The sequence below is a fragment of the Crocodylus siamensis genome, chromosome 1 (genome assembly GCF_052110815.1).
Source record: "Crocodylus siamensis isolate JL-2025a chromosome 1, ASM5211081v1, whole genome shotgun sequence".
NCBI lineage: Eukaryota > Metazoa > Chordata > Crocodylia > Crocodylidae > Crocodylus > Crocodylus siamensis.
In genome coordinates this window covers 391324252-391343771 of record NC_143395.1, presented here as the reverse complement: position 1 = coordinate 391343771, position 19520 = coordinate 391324252, and the positions used below count along the sequence as shown (strand labels likewise).

General features: G+C 38.1%; 1 protein-coding gene across 4 annotated transcripts in view; it reads left to right on the top strand.

The window, feature by feature from the left end:
* The window catches only part of GRIA4 (glutamate ionotropic receptor AMPA type subunit 4), a 404982-nt gene that overhangs the window by 307999 nt on the left and 77463 nt on the right, over positions 1-19520 (top strand). For 3 of the 4 annotated variants that reach the window (XM_090030033.1, XM_090030061.1, XM_090030041.1), the window contains exons 9-12: positions 1333-1443; positions 9885-10091; positions 15807-16177; positions 17676-17874. In XM_090030033.1, coding sequence (XP_089886159.1) covers positions 1333-1443; positions 9885-10091; positions 15807-16177; positions 17676-17874 — 888 coding nt within the window. Of the gene's footprint in view, positions 1-1332; positions 1444-2686; positions 5236-9884; positions 10092-15806; positions 16178-17675; positions 17875-19520 lie in introns of those variants that run through there. The other variant, XM_090030051.1, reaches the window with a different exon arrangement.

Here is a 19520-nt window from a genome sequence, read left to right as displayed (position 1 = left end):
ATGGGGGGTGGGCTCATTTCCCCCGAGTTCCCTGTAATTCAAACCCTGGCTAGAGCATTGTTGGGGAGGGCAGGGAGCTGTGGAGCCAGGTCCCTGGCCCCACTGCCCTGGCAGCTGGGGGCCACCTCTGGTGGAGGGGAGCAGGGGGCTGTGGGTAGAGAATAGCAGGGCCAGGGGACTGTGGGTCAGGAGTGAGGGGAAACAGCAGGGCCCAGGGAGCTTTGGGTGAAGGACACTGGCAGAGCCAGGGGCTTCTTGGTGGGGAGTGAGGGGCACTGGTGGGGCTGGAGGACTGTGGGTTGGCAGTGAAGGGCAGTGGCATGGGCAGGGCACCAGCCTATCAGGGCTGCTCAGCACCACAATGTTTTGGTGGGGGACAGCCACAGCTGGACCCACATCCTGGTGAGTGAAGGGAGCAAAGGGACCTCTGATTTTCCATGATAAAAAACCCTAAGTCAAATGCCAAAATGTATAGGTATTTAGAAATTGTTTTATTGTAGTGATTGAGGCACTGGTAGACTTCCAAATTGATTTAAAATTGTAAATATATCAAAACATTGTGCTCAACTGACACCTATCATGGCATTTCATTTTACTCATGGAAAAATGTATTTTTGAGGGGGTTTAATCAGAGAAGTCACAATTTTTAAACAGAGAAAACCAAGATCCCTGATCATTATTGCTAAGTGTTACATTTTCACTTGGGGAACTTCTGGGGTGGTATTGGTGTGGCCACTCCAAGGTGCCCTTCTGTGGCCACTCTTGGGATGTCAGTTTTGGTGTGTTTGAGAGCAGCTGCTGGGGAGCAGCTGTACAAGTGCATTTCCAGGTCAGACCATGACCGTGTCAGTAGGGCAAGTGAGAGACATAACTGTTGACATCTCAGACAAGGCACATTGAGCTGCAAAGCAGACCTACTCAAATTGATTTGCTCAATATAACATGGGAAGCCTGAAATGGAACAGGGTAGTAAATCCAAACTTCGTAAGTCCAACACTAACATACCTACCACTGGCCCATCCTTCCCCTCCATACCTAATACACAGATGGTCCTGTGAAATACTGAGTAAGTGTGACCTTGGTGCAAAGAGCAACCAGAAGCCCTGGACCTAGTTAAGTCCCATGGAGGCCTTCAGACTAAAGAGGCCTTGTGCTGTTCCTTTGCTTAAAGATGTAGTCAGTTATTGCTGTGCTAAATGAATGAGTCAGGTTTATTATTTAAAAAGTATCCTTCTGAAACAACAACTGAATAAGAGTAATATCATTATTAATGTAACATATTATACTAATTTCTTTAAGTTACTTAGAAAAAAATATTGTTTTGTTTTGCAGGTTGGTTACTGGAATGACATGGATAAATTAGTTTTAATTCAGCATGAACCTTCCCTTGGAAATGATACTTCAGCCATTGAGAACAGAACAGTAGTTGTAACTACAATTTTGGTAAGGTTTTTTTTTTCCCTGTGTGTTCATTTGTGTATAATACAAAGCCCTTTCTTGTAGTCCAATTTAGTCTGTCAGCTCTGGGGTTTGTAAAGGATGAAAGCTGCGTGTCTTAAGTATCTTGACTCTCACCTCTGTATAGACTATTTGTGGTGTGCACTTGAAATAATCATTTGAAATTGGTTTTTCAAATCAAATTGAGGGAAATTTATCAATTTTTTATTGAGACGTTTCTTGCTGTCCTTTGAAAGACTTCTCAGGAATGTAAATGAATTCTTTCAACAGCTGATTGATGAATTGTGACTTGTAAGACAGTGAAAGAAAAGAAAACCCAAAAAGATATAAAGGAAAGAATTGAGAGAAGGGCATAAAATCTGCCTTCTGTAACAGCAGGTGTCATTTGGTTAGTACTATAAATTCAGGATAGGTATTAGGAAAGTTAGCATTCCAGCTCTGGATTATTTACTTTTCTATAGGAAAGGAAGAAAAACTTAGAAATGTCACTAGTTATTTGTTAGTGTCCTTATAATGCTTATATTCTCTACTTCAACTGATGCAAAATATAAGTTTTTTAACAAATATTTTCCAATGATGCATTTTAAAGGCCTCCTGGAAAGTGAGGAAAATGTAATTGCTTCATTAATTCCCATTAATAGAGACATGTACAATTTTTTTTAAATATATGTTCAAGGGATACCTTTTAAACAGAATATCTAACATTTTTCCCTCTGAAGTCAGAAATGCCCTTTCAAGTTGATGTTTGTCAAAGCAGACTGGCAAAGGATGACCTTTACCTGCCTAGTTTAAAAATTTTACATCTCAGTTCACTGACCTTTTCATTAGACAAGACATTTTTAACCATCCAAGATAGAGAATGTGTTGATTAGGGAGGAATAGTCTTTGTGTTCTTAAGGAGAACTTTTCTAAACTGAATTGAAAACTAACCAAGGGACAGAGTGGAATTATTCTGAATCTTTCTGAGTCAAAGAATGAAGTTAGCTACCATATTGCCTGTATTATGTATCAGCATTTGTATAGTGTGTCCTGACAAATCTCCTTTTGAAGATTATAATTTTAGGATGCAAATTCAACCAACATACTATACAGCCATTCAGAATGTAACTCCTAACCTAATTGTGTAATTTTTTTGCATGGGACTTTTACAAATTAATGTATCTTTTTTTCCTAAAAAAGACACAATAATGGAAAAAATTATACTTCAGTACAGTCCTCCTCTTTTCAGCCTCTGATGAAGAATCCTATTTTAAGAAATTGATCATGGAAGAAAAGAGTCCCACGATGCTGCGAACATTCCAATCTAAGGCTCAAGTATTAATCTCCAATGTAGTAGAATTGAGCTAATTTTTCCATACGGATTACTGTTCCTCTGACTGGATGACCAGGCACTGAACCACCAAGAAAAGTTCTGTGGCTATTCTGAAATGTCTAGAACAGATGACGTTTACCTTCAACTTTGCCAAGCTGAGAAGAGAATGATGTGAAAAACAAGCTCTCAATTGATTTTTTTCTCTCATACCAATCCTGGTATCTTTAATTGAGGCTTAACATACATGAACAATATAATCTCCATAAATAGCTCCAAGTTTAGGAGAAGCAAGTAAATAATAATACTATAGAAGGTGCCTGTTTGCCAAAAAGGATGTAGGGAAAAAACAAAAGCTTTTAAAATGTATTACCTTGCCTGTCCTGTTTGCACTGAAGCAGATTAATGTGCGGAATAAATTATCTCTTTAAAAAAACTTTCCCAATTCCTGTATGAAAAGGACTGGTGGTATCATTTTGCAAACCAAAAAGCTGAATCAGTTTTACAAAGCATGCCTTGTTTTCATGCAGCATGTCATCTTGGAATAAGTACAATCTTTTTTCTTTTTTTAAAAAAAGAAAGAAATGTCACATGTTGACCCAGCGTTTCCACTCTAAATATTTCATGAAAAAGGTACAAAGCAACCAGAATTTGGTTTGAGTAAAAATACACGGTTAAATTCTGTCCTGAGCTAATTATGCAGCTCTCCCCTTGACCTTACAGGGAGCTGCACACTTGATTTTGAAGGCAAATTTTTTATATGCATTTGCAAAGGTAATATATTTAGAACCTAGAAGCATGTAACCACACAAAAATATATTTAACTACTGTATTTTTCAGAATCCTGTCATTTTCTTTCTATGTACTTTATTCCAGTTGCAAAAAGTAGATGGAGACTTATGATCTCTTCACTGCCCTCTCCATGTTAAAGGAAAGTTATTTCAATGTAGATGAAAATACCACTTTGGCTGCATGCATACCTTCCAACATTAAACTGAAAAGCTTCTGGGATCAGTGCTGTCAAGCTTTTCAGTATGTGGAAGGCAGCTATCTAGGCACATTAAAAAAAACAAAAACAAAAAAAAAACCCTTAGAGTTGTCAGCATGGCAAGCTTTGGTTTTAGTCTGAAGTAATTCAGTACTAGCTACTTCACTTGCTGTCTTATTTTGTATGTGCCTGTGCTTTGTTTGCTGTAATGTTAATATTTTATTATTAAATATAAGATATGTTTTAAAAGGAATTAGATCTGTACCTAAATACCTTTGGTATTTATTTAGCAAAAAATGTTTACTTGTAGTACAGTAAATATGCTTAGATTTGATTTTACATATTTTATTTGGCATCCTAAAATATTAGTTGCAGGTGCTTGGAGTAAAATACTGAGGAATTGGGTAGAATATTTTGAGCCCTCTAGTCTAGTGAAAAGTCTTACTCAAGTATGCAGCCATTAATTTTTTCTAATATAAAAAGTTTCCAAAAAAAATGTACAAAAAAAATAAAAAAAGAAATATTTAGGACCAAAGAGCTAAAACCCTTGGTGAACTGGCATTATATAACGGATTCCCAACTCAGGTCTTCAATGTAATAGGTTTAGTATTAGAAGACTAATAGCATGCATTACAAATCTTTGCACCCAAAAATCATTAGGGCTAAGTAAAGCTAAAAGAACTCTAATTGATGTCATGTCCTGGTTGAGAAAGCTTCTTAAGAGAAATTAAGACTTATTTCTCATACACAAGCCAAATTTCACATTTTAGAAGGTAAAAATTTTAATCAGTGTAATCTCTTCCTTGGCCAATCATTTTATATTGTCCAAAAAAATTCTAGATCTAACTTTTTTCTTCCAATAAACAAATATATAGTTGTATTAGATTTTTAATTAATTATAATTATTAGTTGGATAGACAGAAGTGGAAACACTTTGCAAGCCAATACTGAATATTTCAAACAGAATCCTGAACAAGTTATTAGAAAAGTTCCTTTGTCTTCTATAAAAGTATCTTGTGTTTAAGGCTTTTGTTGTTCTTATTGTGTTTGGAGGGGGGTTGTTTATTTTTCAAAACAGATGGAGACAAACTATTGCACTTATTTTCTTAAAGAAAATAATTCCTGTAACAACTGTTTTTCCCTATTGCAAATTATTTTTTCAATGATTTAGCAAATTCAAAGGGGCTTATTTAAAAAGTAACCAAACACTGATTAGTTTGCTGTTAGAGTTAGTGTTTATTTTTGACTCTCTAGAGTTATTTCCAGTTGTGAGCATTTTACTGTACATTTGAGTTTATGGGAATGTGATGGAATGATTTGCTTAGCTATATAAAGGTGCTTGTTTCAGACATTGTTCTGTAATTAAATATGTTAAACTTTGTTAGAAAATTGTGAATAGTACAAGTAAAGCTTGCACCATTTTAACTATTTATGTCCCATGCTAGTCATTGATTGTTTCAATATGGTCTTTGTATGCCATTTCCTTACCCATAAAATACTATTAAGTAGCTCACTTATTGCAGTGTAAAATGCCTTTAACAATACTATATTTTACTCAAAATAAATTATATCAATATTTTCATTATCAGGCTAGAGTTTATATTCCAAGAAATGTAATTGTCACTTTCTCTGAAAGAGGTTTATAGAACAATCCATCTTGAACAATCCAGTGGGATAAATAAAACAGCAAATAGCACTAAAATATAAGAAGATGTACATTACTGATCTATCAATACAGAATCAGAAAATTGCCTGAAATGGGGTGGGCAACTGTAGAAGGACATCAGTACTGTGCTAGTAGCAGCCTTGAAACTGGTTAAGTTATGTCAGTTTCAAGCAAGGCTGCTCTTAAAGGAGAGTTGCTGTGGGTACAAACAGACAGTGGCTGTGTTGCAGCATCAAGCTGTGCTGAAATGTGTCCCAGCACAGCTTATCCGACTGATCAGCAGAGACAGACTTTAGTAGGGCCATTGTCCTGCAGGGTCTGGCTGTTGCCACTCCTGGGGCTTCAGGGGCCAAATCCTGTGGGAAAATAGCCCTGAGGCATGCATCTCCATCTGCAAGCAGGGGAACCACTGGATGCACAATATGTGAATAAATATTGTCCCCTTTAAGATGTCACAAACTGTGAGTATATTTGGTTGCTGAAACTTTTGGGGGCAAATGGAGCACAATAAAGGGCAAGGATGTCTGTTTACTCACAACTTGTTCTGCCATAAAAATTTTTATGGTGGTACAAGGGTAATATCTGCTTGTACTTTCTGTGTAACAATGTAAGAAGATGTAATAAAGAGTAAACTTCTATGGGCAACCTAAGCACATACTCTTAGTCTAGAAACAGAAGTTGCCAAATGAAGCAATTCAGCTGTACCAGAAAATGGCACACCACAGCTGATCCACTTCACAGTTTTGCAGGACTGGCTGAGAAGAGAAAGCTCCCACAAGGTTATAGACATCCACCACAATAAAGTGGCAGAATCTATTACTACCTTTTATTGTACCACTGGTTTTCCTGGCATGTGGTATAACAAAGGGTAAGGACATCTATTTGCTCATCATTTGTGCCATCTTAAAAAAATTTAAGGTGGCACAAATGAGAAGTCAGACAACATTTGTTTCCATCTCTAGGAACAAAGGTGGCTACCCATGTTAGACTGAAGTCATACAGAAGGTATGGCACCTTACAGACTAACTATTTCAGAGAACCATGAGCTTTCATAGGCAACAGCCTACTTCATCCAATGTAGTCCATTTGTACCATTGGAGGAAGTAGGCTGTTGCCTGCAAAAGATAGTTCATAAGTAATGCCAGCCTGCCCTGCTTTCTTCATGACTCTTAGAAACAATATAAGGGACAATAATAGTGTACAAAAGGCTAGAAGCTGGCTATTCCAGAAAAAAAAATAGCTGGCACATGTAAATTGACTTGGGTAATGCCTTTACTTTTTAAATCATTGGAATTTGTTTGTTTGGGAATCAGTAAGACTTCCTCTTGGGTGTCCTAAGTTGTTATGACTGGAGTCTTCACAAGACAGATCCTGATACTGGTCAGTTTTGAAGAGGAGGAGATCAGAATTTTGCAAATGTTCCTCATCATACTAGTGGATCAAACTGAATGCCAGATTCAGACCTTCCTGACAGTGAACTTTTGTAGTTTGAGAGTACACCTCTGTTTAAGAAGCAGAGTGGGCATCTATCCCATACACCCCATAGTATCCTTTGGACCCCTCCTTTGGACCACATTGGCAGCAGTTCCTCACAGGATTGTGAGCTGATGTGAAGATGTAGTTAACCTTTATAAATGGAAAACAGAGTTTACATAGCCTCTAATGATTTTTTTCACTGTTAAGAGGCAAAGGCTGTTAAAAGGCTCTTCAAGGCAGCTCTGCCTTGAGGAAGCTGTTGCCCCTGCACTCTGCCCCTGCCTAAAGCTATTTTCTCTAGAATATCTTTAACTTTACATGCTCTTGGGTGGGGGTTATAGTGGGTGGGTGGGGGGTTGCCAGAAAAGCTTTATCACGGGGTTTCACTATTCTTCAATTCAGCACTTTCAAAGGAAAAAAGAAGTGAAAATATGCCAGGGAAGTGCAGCTGAAGTCTATAATGAAGGCTTGTGAAGGGCTGAAATCTGACTAAGTTTAGGGGCACTTGTACCTAATACCTAATATCTGATAGGACACTTGGTTAAAGCACTATACTGTGATGTATGTCCTCTGCTTAATTATTCTTTTACCAGTTCTTTAGTATAGGCAGATGCAAATTATGGACATCTCAGCCCTTAAGAACAAAGGCCCTGGTTCAGCAAGGTACTTCTGTATGTGAGTGAAGACTCCTGACATGCTTCATATTAGGCACGTTCTTTAATATCTTGATGTAGCAGGGCTTACACAAAGAGAAACAGCATTCCTTTCCACCCCATACCTTCTCTCCCCTTTTTTCTGCATAAGAGAGAGAACTGATTGAACACACCTGACTGTAGATGGGAATGCAAAGAGTGGTGTAGGTTTGCATTACTGGCAGCCATTTCTACCCCAGGAAGGACATACTTAAGGGGGGTACTATTCTCCCCTTCCCTTTCCAAGCATTGGCATGTAGTACTGGAAAACAGAATAGTAAACTACATGTGTCACAAATGCCACTTTTCAGTGTTTTGCCTGCCAGGCTGTAGAAGTACATCATGCACAGTATAATTACTATTCACTCTAGAACTCTTTGCAATTCACAGCCCTCCAAAGGTCATAATGCTCTCTGAAGAAGTGCAGTGTTTTGCTGTCAGTGTCCTCAGATTTCTGAAGGGTTTTAACATGTGTAAAATATCACATAAAAGGCCCAGCCAGCCAGTGAAAGCATGTCCTATCCAAAGCTGTTGTGGACATTTTCCTTTGTCTAGGGCCATTTTTAGTGGTACTAGTAGCAGATGCTCTCAGCCGAGAAAGGCCTTAAAAGTAAAACCAATGCTAGAAGACTGAGTCACAAGCCACATAAAGCAATTGCAAACTTCTGGTACAGTGCCCCATGGCAGCACTGATTGGTCTGGGGCATGCCAAAGGCTAAGGGGAAAACACACATAACTTGCCCTTGGGTTGAAAGAAGGATTACTGCCTCCCTTTCCCCATGGTGTATGGGGCCTTAATTATGGGACTTCCACCATATGCAAAGTGAACTTTAGTGACTCTCCATAACACAAACTCATTTTTTTCATCCTAAAGTTCTGCTACATTCTGGAACCAGTCAGATTTACAGAAGAGGACCCATTTGCAAGAATAAAAGGATGTCTACCACTAAAAAGATGAATAGGTCATCCTTTCCCTTTCCCTCTCAACCCACAGAGAATAAACTGAATGTATATTACCCTCCCAAAACATAAAAAACTTCACATCAAATCCTGCTCTGGCCCCCATTGTCATGGGACCTAGCATTATCAATGGGATCTGCAGACCAATACCTACAGGCAGCATTTTAACTGGAAATCTTTTAACATCTCAAGTATTTATTTCAAAGTTGGCTTTTGCTATTCCTCTGTCCCAGCAACTGTGAAACACATCTGATATTACAAAATTGCTGCTACTGGCAGATCATGCCCATGGCATCACTTCAGTTAGAAATATCAACACACATTTTATTTGTAAGTTCTTCTGTATGCTAATTAGGCATTCATAGAAGAGGTGAGGAGGGCTGCAGTAGTCACAGTTTACAAAATGAGCCTTTGACAACAGTTAGCCAGAGCTATTTCCTGTTCTGAGGAGAGAACAACAATATTCTTATGTAGCGACTTTAATAGTGATCATTTAATATTGAACTGATTGTTGGTGGAGAATTTATACAATCACTGAAGATGTCATCCTGAATTAACATTTTCATAAAAAGTAATAGTTACATTCTGAATCCACAAGATGTCAATAATTTGTATTTTTCTTTATTTAATCAGATAGTGTACAGTATCAGTATATTATTTACAGACAGAATATAATATCAATGTTTTAAGAACATTTTTTTTGTGATTTTCCAGCTTCACCTATTTTTACAGTAACTTTTCTGTGGTTCCTTTTTGCCTACAGTATGTAAAGACAGATTTTGTCTAATACTGTCTGTTCATTTTCTTTGCATGATTCCTATATATTATCATTTCAAGACTGTATCTGTTACCCCTAGAAAATGCACATGGCCTCCTCTTAGCCACATATTTTAAACTTCAAGGAAGCAAAAAATCGTTGGTATGTGCACTTGACTACATATACAGAAACCACAACCAATTAAAGATTATACCTGATTATATTAAAAAGAAGGGTAGATTATGGCCTTACATTGTCACACATTATTTTCATTTTCAACAATTTCAATCTCTAGTCATGCTTTCATGTCAGAATGTATGATAAGTTTCTATTGTGAGAACTCTAATTTGGTGCTTGATGTTATTTTTAACTGGTTAATTTTTTTATATAATATATAAACAAGTTAGTGCAAATAGTAAACATTTCTATAAATTTATTATGACAGAAATCTAAATACAAGTATTATCTGTGTGTATCTTTCTGATAAAATATGAACTGTTCAACTGGTGGATTACATATTGTTGTTCAAAGTCAATGGTGTTTACTTCTCCTTTACAGTTGTACTTCTTTTATTATAGGAAGCCCCATATGTTATGTTCAAGAAAAACCATGATACGTTTGAAGGGAATGACAAGTTTGAAGGATACTGTGTAGATCTGGCATCAGAAATTGCAAAACATATTGGTATCAAGTACAAAATTGCCATTGTCCCTGATGGAAAATATGGAGCAAGGGATCCAGAGACAAAAATCTGGAATGGGATGGTGGGAGAACTTGTGTATGGGGTAAGCATACCAATTTTTGAAGTAGGATTCAACTTCTTATAACATGGTTTTGATATAGGAAGCATATATATACATATGTATATAACATTTTATTTAATCTGGGGGAAATAAACAGAAAAGAACCAGAGCTAAGTTGAAGACCGCAGGGCTTTCATTTATTTTTAAATGAAATCCAGATATTTTTACAGATGTTCTACTGTTTATTCAAATAACTTATTTTTATATTAATATATTTCATAATCTGGATATCTTAAACTAATAATGGGTCATTGCTATTATCTAGTCTGACTTCCTGTGAAATTCAAATGAAATAATTTTATTCAGCTATTCCTTGTTGTTGAATGTGGAATTTTTGAGCAAGACGCCAGTCTTATTCTAAAGATTTCAACAGATGAAGTGTCCGCCACTTTATGCCAGAACATTACAGCGTATATAATACACAATCAGGTTGTTCAGAATTAATACAGAGTGTCTATTTAGATTAGTATCCATGATAAGATTTAAGAATAAAACTAACCATATTTTGAAGCAGGACTATACATTATGTGATAAGTACTAGCTAGTGTCTTCAGAAGGCACAAAATTAATGGCTCTGCATATAAGTAAAATAGAGACATTAAATGGAAGTCATTTGAAAGTCACTGGAAACAATGTCAGGACACTTGCAGTGTCCATTGTTACCAAAAGTAGGAAAGTCTCAGAGAGCCATCTTGAGGATCTAATTGTTGAAATCTATACTGAAAGCATTCATTCCCAAACTTTTAATAGAAATATCACTACTCAGCAGTAGAATAAAGTAATCCTGGAACTGTTAAGGCAAGAAGGTTTTCACTAGCTTGCACTAAAGTGAAACTTGCCTGTAGTGGTCTACAAAAAATATCAGAGTAATCAGGATTTGGAGCTACATGCCACTACTTACCCAAGCTAAGATACAATTCCAGTTGGGGTTAGGGCTACACAACGATCAATTCTGCCAAAGTCTCTTCCTCAAACACGGGAACTCCTATGTATTAGGGCTGTTTGAAGCTTCAGTCTCTGATTCAATTTGGCAGAGATTCAGCCCAATTCGGTGGCCAAATCTCTGAATCCAAATTGAATCGGGAGACCCTTTAATCTCTCTGAATCAAATAGGAACCCTCCAAATCGATTCGAAGAGATTCAGAAAGGTTCAGTGATTTGGACATAGACACAGCTTTAATTGTTTTTTCTACATACCTCAAGGTACCAGGCAGCTCATGAATACTGAGATCCTGGGGTGGGTGGAGGGTCCAGGAAGTGGAACAGAAGCACTTCTGGTCCACTTCCGGGTCAACCAGAGAGTGCACTGGGAGGGCCCCCAGGCCTCCCCTGCTCAGTGACTCGTGCCTCCTGGGCCTGGGGGGGCACCCAGGGTCCCCCTGCAGCTAATCTTTGAAGCGGGGAGGCGCAGGGAGGGTTCCCCAGCGTGCTTCTAGGCAGACCTGGAAGTTAACTGGAAGTATTTCCAGTCCACTTCTGGGTCCACTGCCAAGCACACATGGCCTCCCCTCTCCTCCCCCACACCCCTGTGGGATGCTCCATCTATCCCAGCATCTCAGCGTTCACAAGCTATGCCTGGTACCTGCAGGTATGTAGAAAAATATTTAAAGCTGTGTGTGTCCGAATCACTCACTCTCCGAATCAGCATCAAATCTTCAAATTCAGCCAAATTGAATCAGGGACAGTGATCTGAATCAATGAATTTACTCACTGTCCCCAATTCAGGCTGAATCCAAATCCAATATGGCCCATTTTTCACACCCCTACTATGTACAGGCCTGGTATTGTCCATGTGTTGCAAGACAGTGAGAACAGTGAGAACAAAAGGCTTTTGATTTTTCCTTCCTCGTGGAAATGGAAGACACTACATTTGCAGGCTCTGAGGAAACTGTCACTCATTACTTTGGGCATGGAAAGGCTGCTTGAATACCACACAGTGTATAGAACTTTCCATAATGTTGTGAACACAGCTCAGCTGCAACCTTTTATTGGGAGGGTAAAACATGAGGATTTACTGGAATACCTTTCTCATAATGGTTGTGATTGAGTGGCCAAACCCTTAGTTGGTTTTAATCCTCATTGTTCTATTGAATTTCCATGGATATGCACTAATTTACACCAGTGGAGAATCTGGTACAAGCTATTTGAAAACTCTGAACAGTTTGCATAGTAAGACTTCACTACATATGCATACAACCATCTAACCAGCAGACACATTAAATCAATTCACTTCAGCTGAATGATCAGAGATGTGCTGTCCTGCCATGTAGTATAGTATGAGTTAACTTGTCACTGAAAGAACTTGTTGCTATAGTTTTAAGCCTTTTTTATTATTTTGCTTAAATAATCTTTCTCATGAAAAACATCCAGCTCCAGCTCTGGACTGGATATAACAAGTATATTTAACAAATTCACACAGCAGTGAGTGCTACTTGGAATGTGATCTATTAATTGTAATAGAAGTCAAAAGAATGAAACTTGCATATTGTATCCAGTTTTGCAAACAAATTGTGTGAACAAGACATATGTGATCAAAATGTATTTTTCTGTAAGGGAAGAGAATGGTGTGAACTCTCTTGTGATCCTTGGCACTTAAGCTTCAAAACTCTTAAGCAGTTTCCATTTTATAATATAGGTGGAAAGGAGACTCTGATTCTAAAAGTGTGACCAAGTACATCCTAAAACATGCCAGTCAGTTCTACTAAAATCAATTTTATTCTGTACTTGGTATCTCTAGACTTGGTTTAACTTTGCTATTTCACATTTGCCAAACAGGCTGCATTTCAGTTGCATGACGTGTGACAAGAAAAGGCTCCAATAGGGGCTAGTTCTTGGTCCCATTGCTCAGCCCAATTAAGCAAGCTGACTGCTCACAATTTTCCAGGGGTGGCGGTGAGGAGAGATCCTTCACCTCCAACTACTTCCCCAGTTATTGACCAGATAATACATAGTGGCAGGTCTGGTGCCCTATCTTACATACAGAGAGCTAAGAAGTAGAATCAGCCAGGTTGTCCATGCAGAACTGGCCTCCAAGAGGATATATATCTGCTAAATAGAGGAACCTGAGTGACTGCTTCAAGCAGGGCCATCTACAAACAGATGGAAAGGGTCAGGTTTTGTGGCTTAAATATTTTATTTGTCACTAGTATGTCCAACAATATTAAAGAAATGACACATACTCCCTTCTATATAGGTCCCTATGTGGCCCTCATAATAGTGCATTAAACAACATAATTAATATACTTTATGTCTGCTTAGTTCTCTCTCTCATCCTTTCCTGAGGGATATTAGATATTACTTTGCAAATGTGTGTTTTTTTAATTTGTTTAGTTTAATTTTCTGTGCAGAGGGCGTGAGGAGAAGGGTTGTTTGATTACTGTCAAATACTCCAGAAAAGCTATCTGGTAATCGCAGTCAGTTTTCCAGTTATATTTAAATGAGTGGAACAGTCTCAGCAATATTCTACCAGCCCTGGTAACTTGCTTATTCTCAGAAGAACCATCTGGTAATGAATACTATTAGCCATCCACAAGAGGTGCTTCCTGTTGTACTAGCAGTGAATCCCAATTAAATATTCTGACAGGATGCTATTCTTTCATCACATCATGATAGGACTAAAATATAGCCTTTTCAATTATTATACGAGCATAAAAGTAGGTAGATAAAACATGGTTGGATCTATTCCTGGTTTAAATTCCAATGAAACTCATGTTGTTACCCCAAAAAGTTTTTAGTTTTAGATCAAGATACCTTGATAATGAGCTAGTTAGGGTAGGTGTTTATGTCACAAATATTACAGGGTTACAGTGAGCCTTCCTAAATGCAGCTATAATTTGAGCACATGTGGGAATTTCCCTTACTACTATCCCAATTACCTGGTCACAAAACCTGCCCCTGATTTGAAATGAGCCTCTACCCCTGATTGTTCATGTTGTTAGATTTTGTAATTTAGCTATTTCAAATTGTACAGGACTACAAAAAGCTAAGCATTTCACTTTTTCCTTTGTTTGTTATCATACAAGCAGATTGTACAACGATTCTGGTTAAGCAAAATAACATTTTGGATGCTTGATTTTCAACAGGAGTGTTGGGCCCTTGAAGTCAGTATATGTTAAGCACGTGCTTAAGTCCTTTGCTGAATGAGGATGTTTTTAAGTACATGCTTGAAGTTAAGCATGTGTTTAAATGCTTTGCTGAAATGTAACTGATGAAATATGTATTACTAAGGACATTATTCCATTATGTGAATTTTGACCCTTTTAGTACTCTTAAAAGAAATTTAAAATACTGGTATAGACTTAATAGTAATTCTTGGCTTTTCATGTGTGGATTGCTTGACAGTGAGAAGAGGGACCACAGGGAAACTATTGCATAGATGTGCACAGCTTATCAGATAGTATGGAGGAAAATCTATGCTTCATTTTCATTTGTTGGAGCCATAACCATATGAAGGATGTAGATCCACCAGTCAAAACCTTACAAGGGGTGGGGGAGAGCTACAAGTCTGATTCTGTGGATTAACTCTATTTGAAAGGCCATTTTGGTGCTTCAACCCCTGGAACTGAGGATTTATTGTTCTGGAGCTTGCAAAAATCTTCTGTATAAAACTCTATTCAGTCTTTGTACAGGGGGCTGGAATTTTTCCCTACAGAGTTTCTTATAGTTCCTTGATAGCTCTGGCATGACTGGACTTGCTAAGGGAAAAGAAAAGAGAGAATTTAAGTCCAGTATCAAAGGAATGGGCCCTAAATCATAATTGTGACCCATTGGTACAACCTGTATATCTCCCAAATGAAAGAATATACTAATTCTTATTGGTGTTGGTCTTGTTTATTAGATAGAAGCCCCGTTTAGGGTAGGCATTTCCTGCATGAAGGTAAAGTCATATGGTTGGTTTAAATTTAGATTTTCTTTTATAGTGAAATTGTGGTGAATTCACCATACCTTTCCATTTCTGTCCGTCAAATATGATCCAAAATAATACCAAAAATGAATATATTCAACTCCAATTCTACAAAGACATAAGCACATATTTACCTTTACATAGTGTGAGCAATCTCAGTGATTTCTATAGAACTACTCACAATGTATCATGCTAAGTGTGGCCTTTTTTTCTGCAGGATAGAGGTCTTAATTTGTTTGTTTCTTTCTTTTTAAATTTTTCACACTGTGTGGAATGGTTACTGTGGTGATTTAATGACTTGTGGTGATTTAATGACTTGTTTACCCCTTTACTAAAAGTGGAATCATAACCCAGGGAAAATATGATTACAGCTGTTTCTGAGGTAGATTATATAGTACACCACATCCAGTGCTGATAGGCCTATGATTGTAGTGCAGTTTTCTGCTAACACAGTATTATACAACTCTTAAAATTGTCCTATGTGCTCACTACCTTCCTTTAGAAATACAATACCTAAAATCACCTTTCTCAGGATTTTATATGGCTGGCCATCAACACAATATATATTTAAAAATAAAAAACAGAACCATGGTTTGTTTGTTTTTTAAATGGTTGAATTAATGTATCAAGGGTGTCATGTAATGTAGAGATCCTGTAATGTGATATAAATAACATCTGAAAACACCTTGCTTGTTCATTTTAAATATATAATTTCATAATTAACTATTCACATATGTTTATAAACCAAATTCAATTAATCTATGCACCTATGTGTGTTTTGTTTTTCCTTATAGAAAGCAGAGATTGCTGTTGCACCTCTGACCATCACTTTGGTACGAGAAGAGGTCATTGATTTTTCCAAGCCTTTTATGAGTTTGGGAATATCCATTATGATCAAAAAGCCCCAGAAATCTAAACCAGGAGTGTTTTCCTTCTTGGATCCTTTGGCCTATGAGATCTGGATGTGCATAGTCTTTGCCTACATTGGTGTCAGTGTGGTCCTGTTCCTAGTTAGCAGGTTTAGCCCCTATGAATGGCACACAGAAGAACCAGAGGATGGGAAAGAAGGACCCAGTGATCAGCCTCCCAATGAGTTTGGCATATTCAACAGCCTTTGGTTTTCCCTGGGTGCCTTTATGCAGCAAGGGTGTGATATTTCTCCAAGGTTTGTGTCAAATCTTTTAACTTCTGTATTTTATCTTTAAAATTGAAGGCAAAGTGTGCAACATCCTCCTCCTCCTCTTTTATTTGTGGTTTTAGAAGTTCATTATTTATAGAACTTTTCAGTTTTCCCATTTAAAGCTATGGTAAGAGAAGTATCAAAGCTATAAAGATTTTTATTTTTATTGGTATTTCATTATATCAAAGTAAATAAACCAAGAGCAATTCCATATTTGCTCAATAAATGGATTACCTATATTGCATTGACTTCAGTGGAACTATATTAGTTGTAAATTTGGCCTATTGTGTTACAGTAGAAAAATACATGCAGTTATGCTGATTATTTGGCTCACATTTGATGTCTCATTTTTGTTCTGTATTAAATTGTACAGTCACTGCTTTCAGAATACCTATGTATGTGAGGGAAGAAATGTTTTAGCATTGCTCTGATAAAATCTATGCTGTTTCTAATTTATCTGCCAGAGCTTGACCTAAGCCAGCTTTCCAAAATTTACAGGGTTGCTAGAGCCTTGTTATGAGCCAATAGCCACTGATTAACTGACTAAATACAGGCAAATATTTCAAACTCAGTTGTTTAAAATTAGTAGAATTTTAAATGATGTTCAGCTCTTCTGTGACTCAGCTCTTCTTGAAGTTATTTTGCAAAGGATTTTTCTCATATAAAATGTAGTATCCAAATGGAAAGTATAATTGATTAGTTATTGCCAGTATTACTGGTCTCATGATGTATGAAAAAACAGATATTGTGACGTGCTTCTTAAAGCTAAGGTGCTTCATTTTGGATTTACAAAAAATATACCACATTTCTATTATAATTCATGGGCAGCATAGTTTATCAAGTATTTCCTGTGTTTAAGAAGAAGAGTTATAATTACCACTACAGCATGTCCATAATGCTATGAATACATAGGATATGTGCAATTGTGGGCTTCATAATTTAGAATATAGTATAATTTGTGCATGTGTCTGTGCATGTGTATGTGTCTGTGTAAAAATAATGAAATATACACTAATATGTTAAATCAGGTCTGTTCAACTCATGGGAGGTTAATCTGTGGCCCCCAGGCTCCTGCTGGATGCAGCGTCCCCATTGCTCTGGCTACATCAGCAGCTGTGGGCACCAGGTTTCCCCTTCCTCCAGTTCCAGGCCGCAGCGCAGGGGCAGTGCAGGACTGGGTAGGGAAGCAGGGGCCCAAGAGCATGGCATTGTTTGCTGCACAGCAGGTTGAGATTCACACATAGGAAAGCCTGGTACAGCACAGGGCATGAGGCGTGTTTTTACATTGCATGGTGCAGCACAGCAGGGCATGCAGTTTGTGGCCCCCAACTGCTTACAAGTTGGACAGCCCTGTGTTAAATGTACAAAGTCTCACCCCCACCAGCTATTACTTAATAAATAACTTAATAATGCTAGCTTTCATTCTCTCTTTCTCTTGCTTCACATAAGAGAGGCAAATGTGCATTATCTTATTCATGTTTAGATCCCTCTCAGGTCGCATTGTTGGAGGTGTTTGGTGGTTCTTCACACTCATCATTATCTCATCTTATACTGCTAACCTCGCTGCTTTCTTGACTGTTGAGCGAATGGTCTCACCCATAGAAAGCGCCGAAGACCTTGCCAAACAAACTGAAATTGCATATGGAACACTGGACTCAGGGTCGACAAAGGAATTCTTCAGAGTAAGTTGGCATGAGTATTCGGACCATTGTCCCTAGAGGGAACTCTGCTATTTCACTCCAATGCTCAGAATATTGACATGATGTTACTTTACAAACAATTCTGTTATACTTTGGAGCTCTTTGCAATATCAAAATTACCATTTTTACATCTAGGTCCACTTTTTGAAATTTGCAGTCATTTTAATTTGTGGAAAGTGTATTGATCCTGACACAACAGGCTTTGGAACTGCCCAGAGGAACAGTGGAATCGGATAATTAAAGCAATATTGTACTATTGATTCATTTCACCTACAGTGCTGAAACAGTATGCAATACTAAAAGATCTATAATGATGTTTTCCAATTTTGTTCCTATTTGTGCATTTTACTGTGGCCAGTTTTGCTTGGGGGGATATGGGATATAATTTTTTAAGCTGCTGCCCTACAAATGTATAGAACAGTGGTGCTTAATCTTTTGGTCCCATGGGCTGGCTGAGTGCCACAGTGCCAGTCTGCAGGCTGGATCAGGCCCTGTGTGCTGGGATTAGGCCCTGTGCACCAGGATAATACCCCATGCTGTCTTTGTCAGTCCCTGCATCATGCTCCACATTTCTGGATTTGTCTCAACACGGCCTCGGCTGACTCTGGTTGCCTGGATCAGGCTTCATGCTGCCCTCACCCAGCCCTGCATGCCCAGATTGGGTCCATGTCACCCTCACCTGGCTCTGTGTGCCTCAGTCAGGTCCTGTGTCACCTTGGCCTGGCCTTTAGGTCCCACACCACCCTGTGCACACCATGCCATTAGCACACAGGGCCACATTTTCCTGAGGGGTTCCCCAGAATTTTTTCTGTTCTGTCTCAACTGATTAATTCACTTTTATTTGCTTTCCAGTATTAGTTTGGTAAGAATGTATAGTTCTCTTCCCACAGCAGCCTGAAGACAGAAATCAGGGACATCACCTAAAGGTGTTCTACAGTCCGAAACACATTCTGCAAAGCAAAATATATGCTTAACCTTAAGTCAGTGAGACTTACGTACATGTGCAAATGCTTTTCTGAATAGGGAGTGCTGAATGGGGACTAAGTTTTACTGATGTCAGTGGGACTTGGGAGGTTTCGTCACCTTGCTCTGTGTTCTATAACATACAAAATGCTTTTAAGGACACTAGGCAGACAAGGTTCTTTGGGTAGATGTGAAATCTTTTATTAGACCAACTAAATAGAAAAATTGTTCTTTGCAAGCTTTCAAGTACAAACATCCTTCTTCAGGCATAGGGAAAGTCTGCTGGTGAATTGTGTGCTCTCCTGGGTAGAATAGAAGCCAAAATGCAAAGTGCACGTCTGTGAAAATGCAAATACATGGCAGTGAGGATCAGAGGGGTAGAAGACAAAAGGTATAAAACAGGTTGCAGGGGAGGAGAGGGAATGTTGAACTGGTGATAGAAGAATGTAGCTAGTAAAATGCAGACAGGTTACCTGGGGTTATCAGATGTCAGGCAGGTTGTAATGTGCCATAAATCCAACATCTATATTTAGTCCATGATTTTTTATATTCAGTAGATTTATAATGTGCAGTTTGTAGGCTCATCTACAAAAGGTGTTTTGCACATTCCCTTTGAGGATTAAAACTGAGAGATTGGAGAGAGAGTGGTTTTCTTGTGAGAAGTG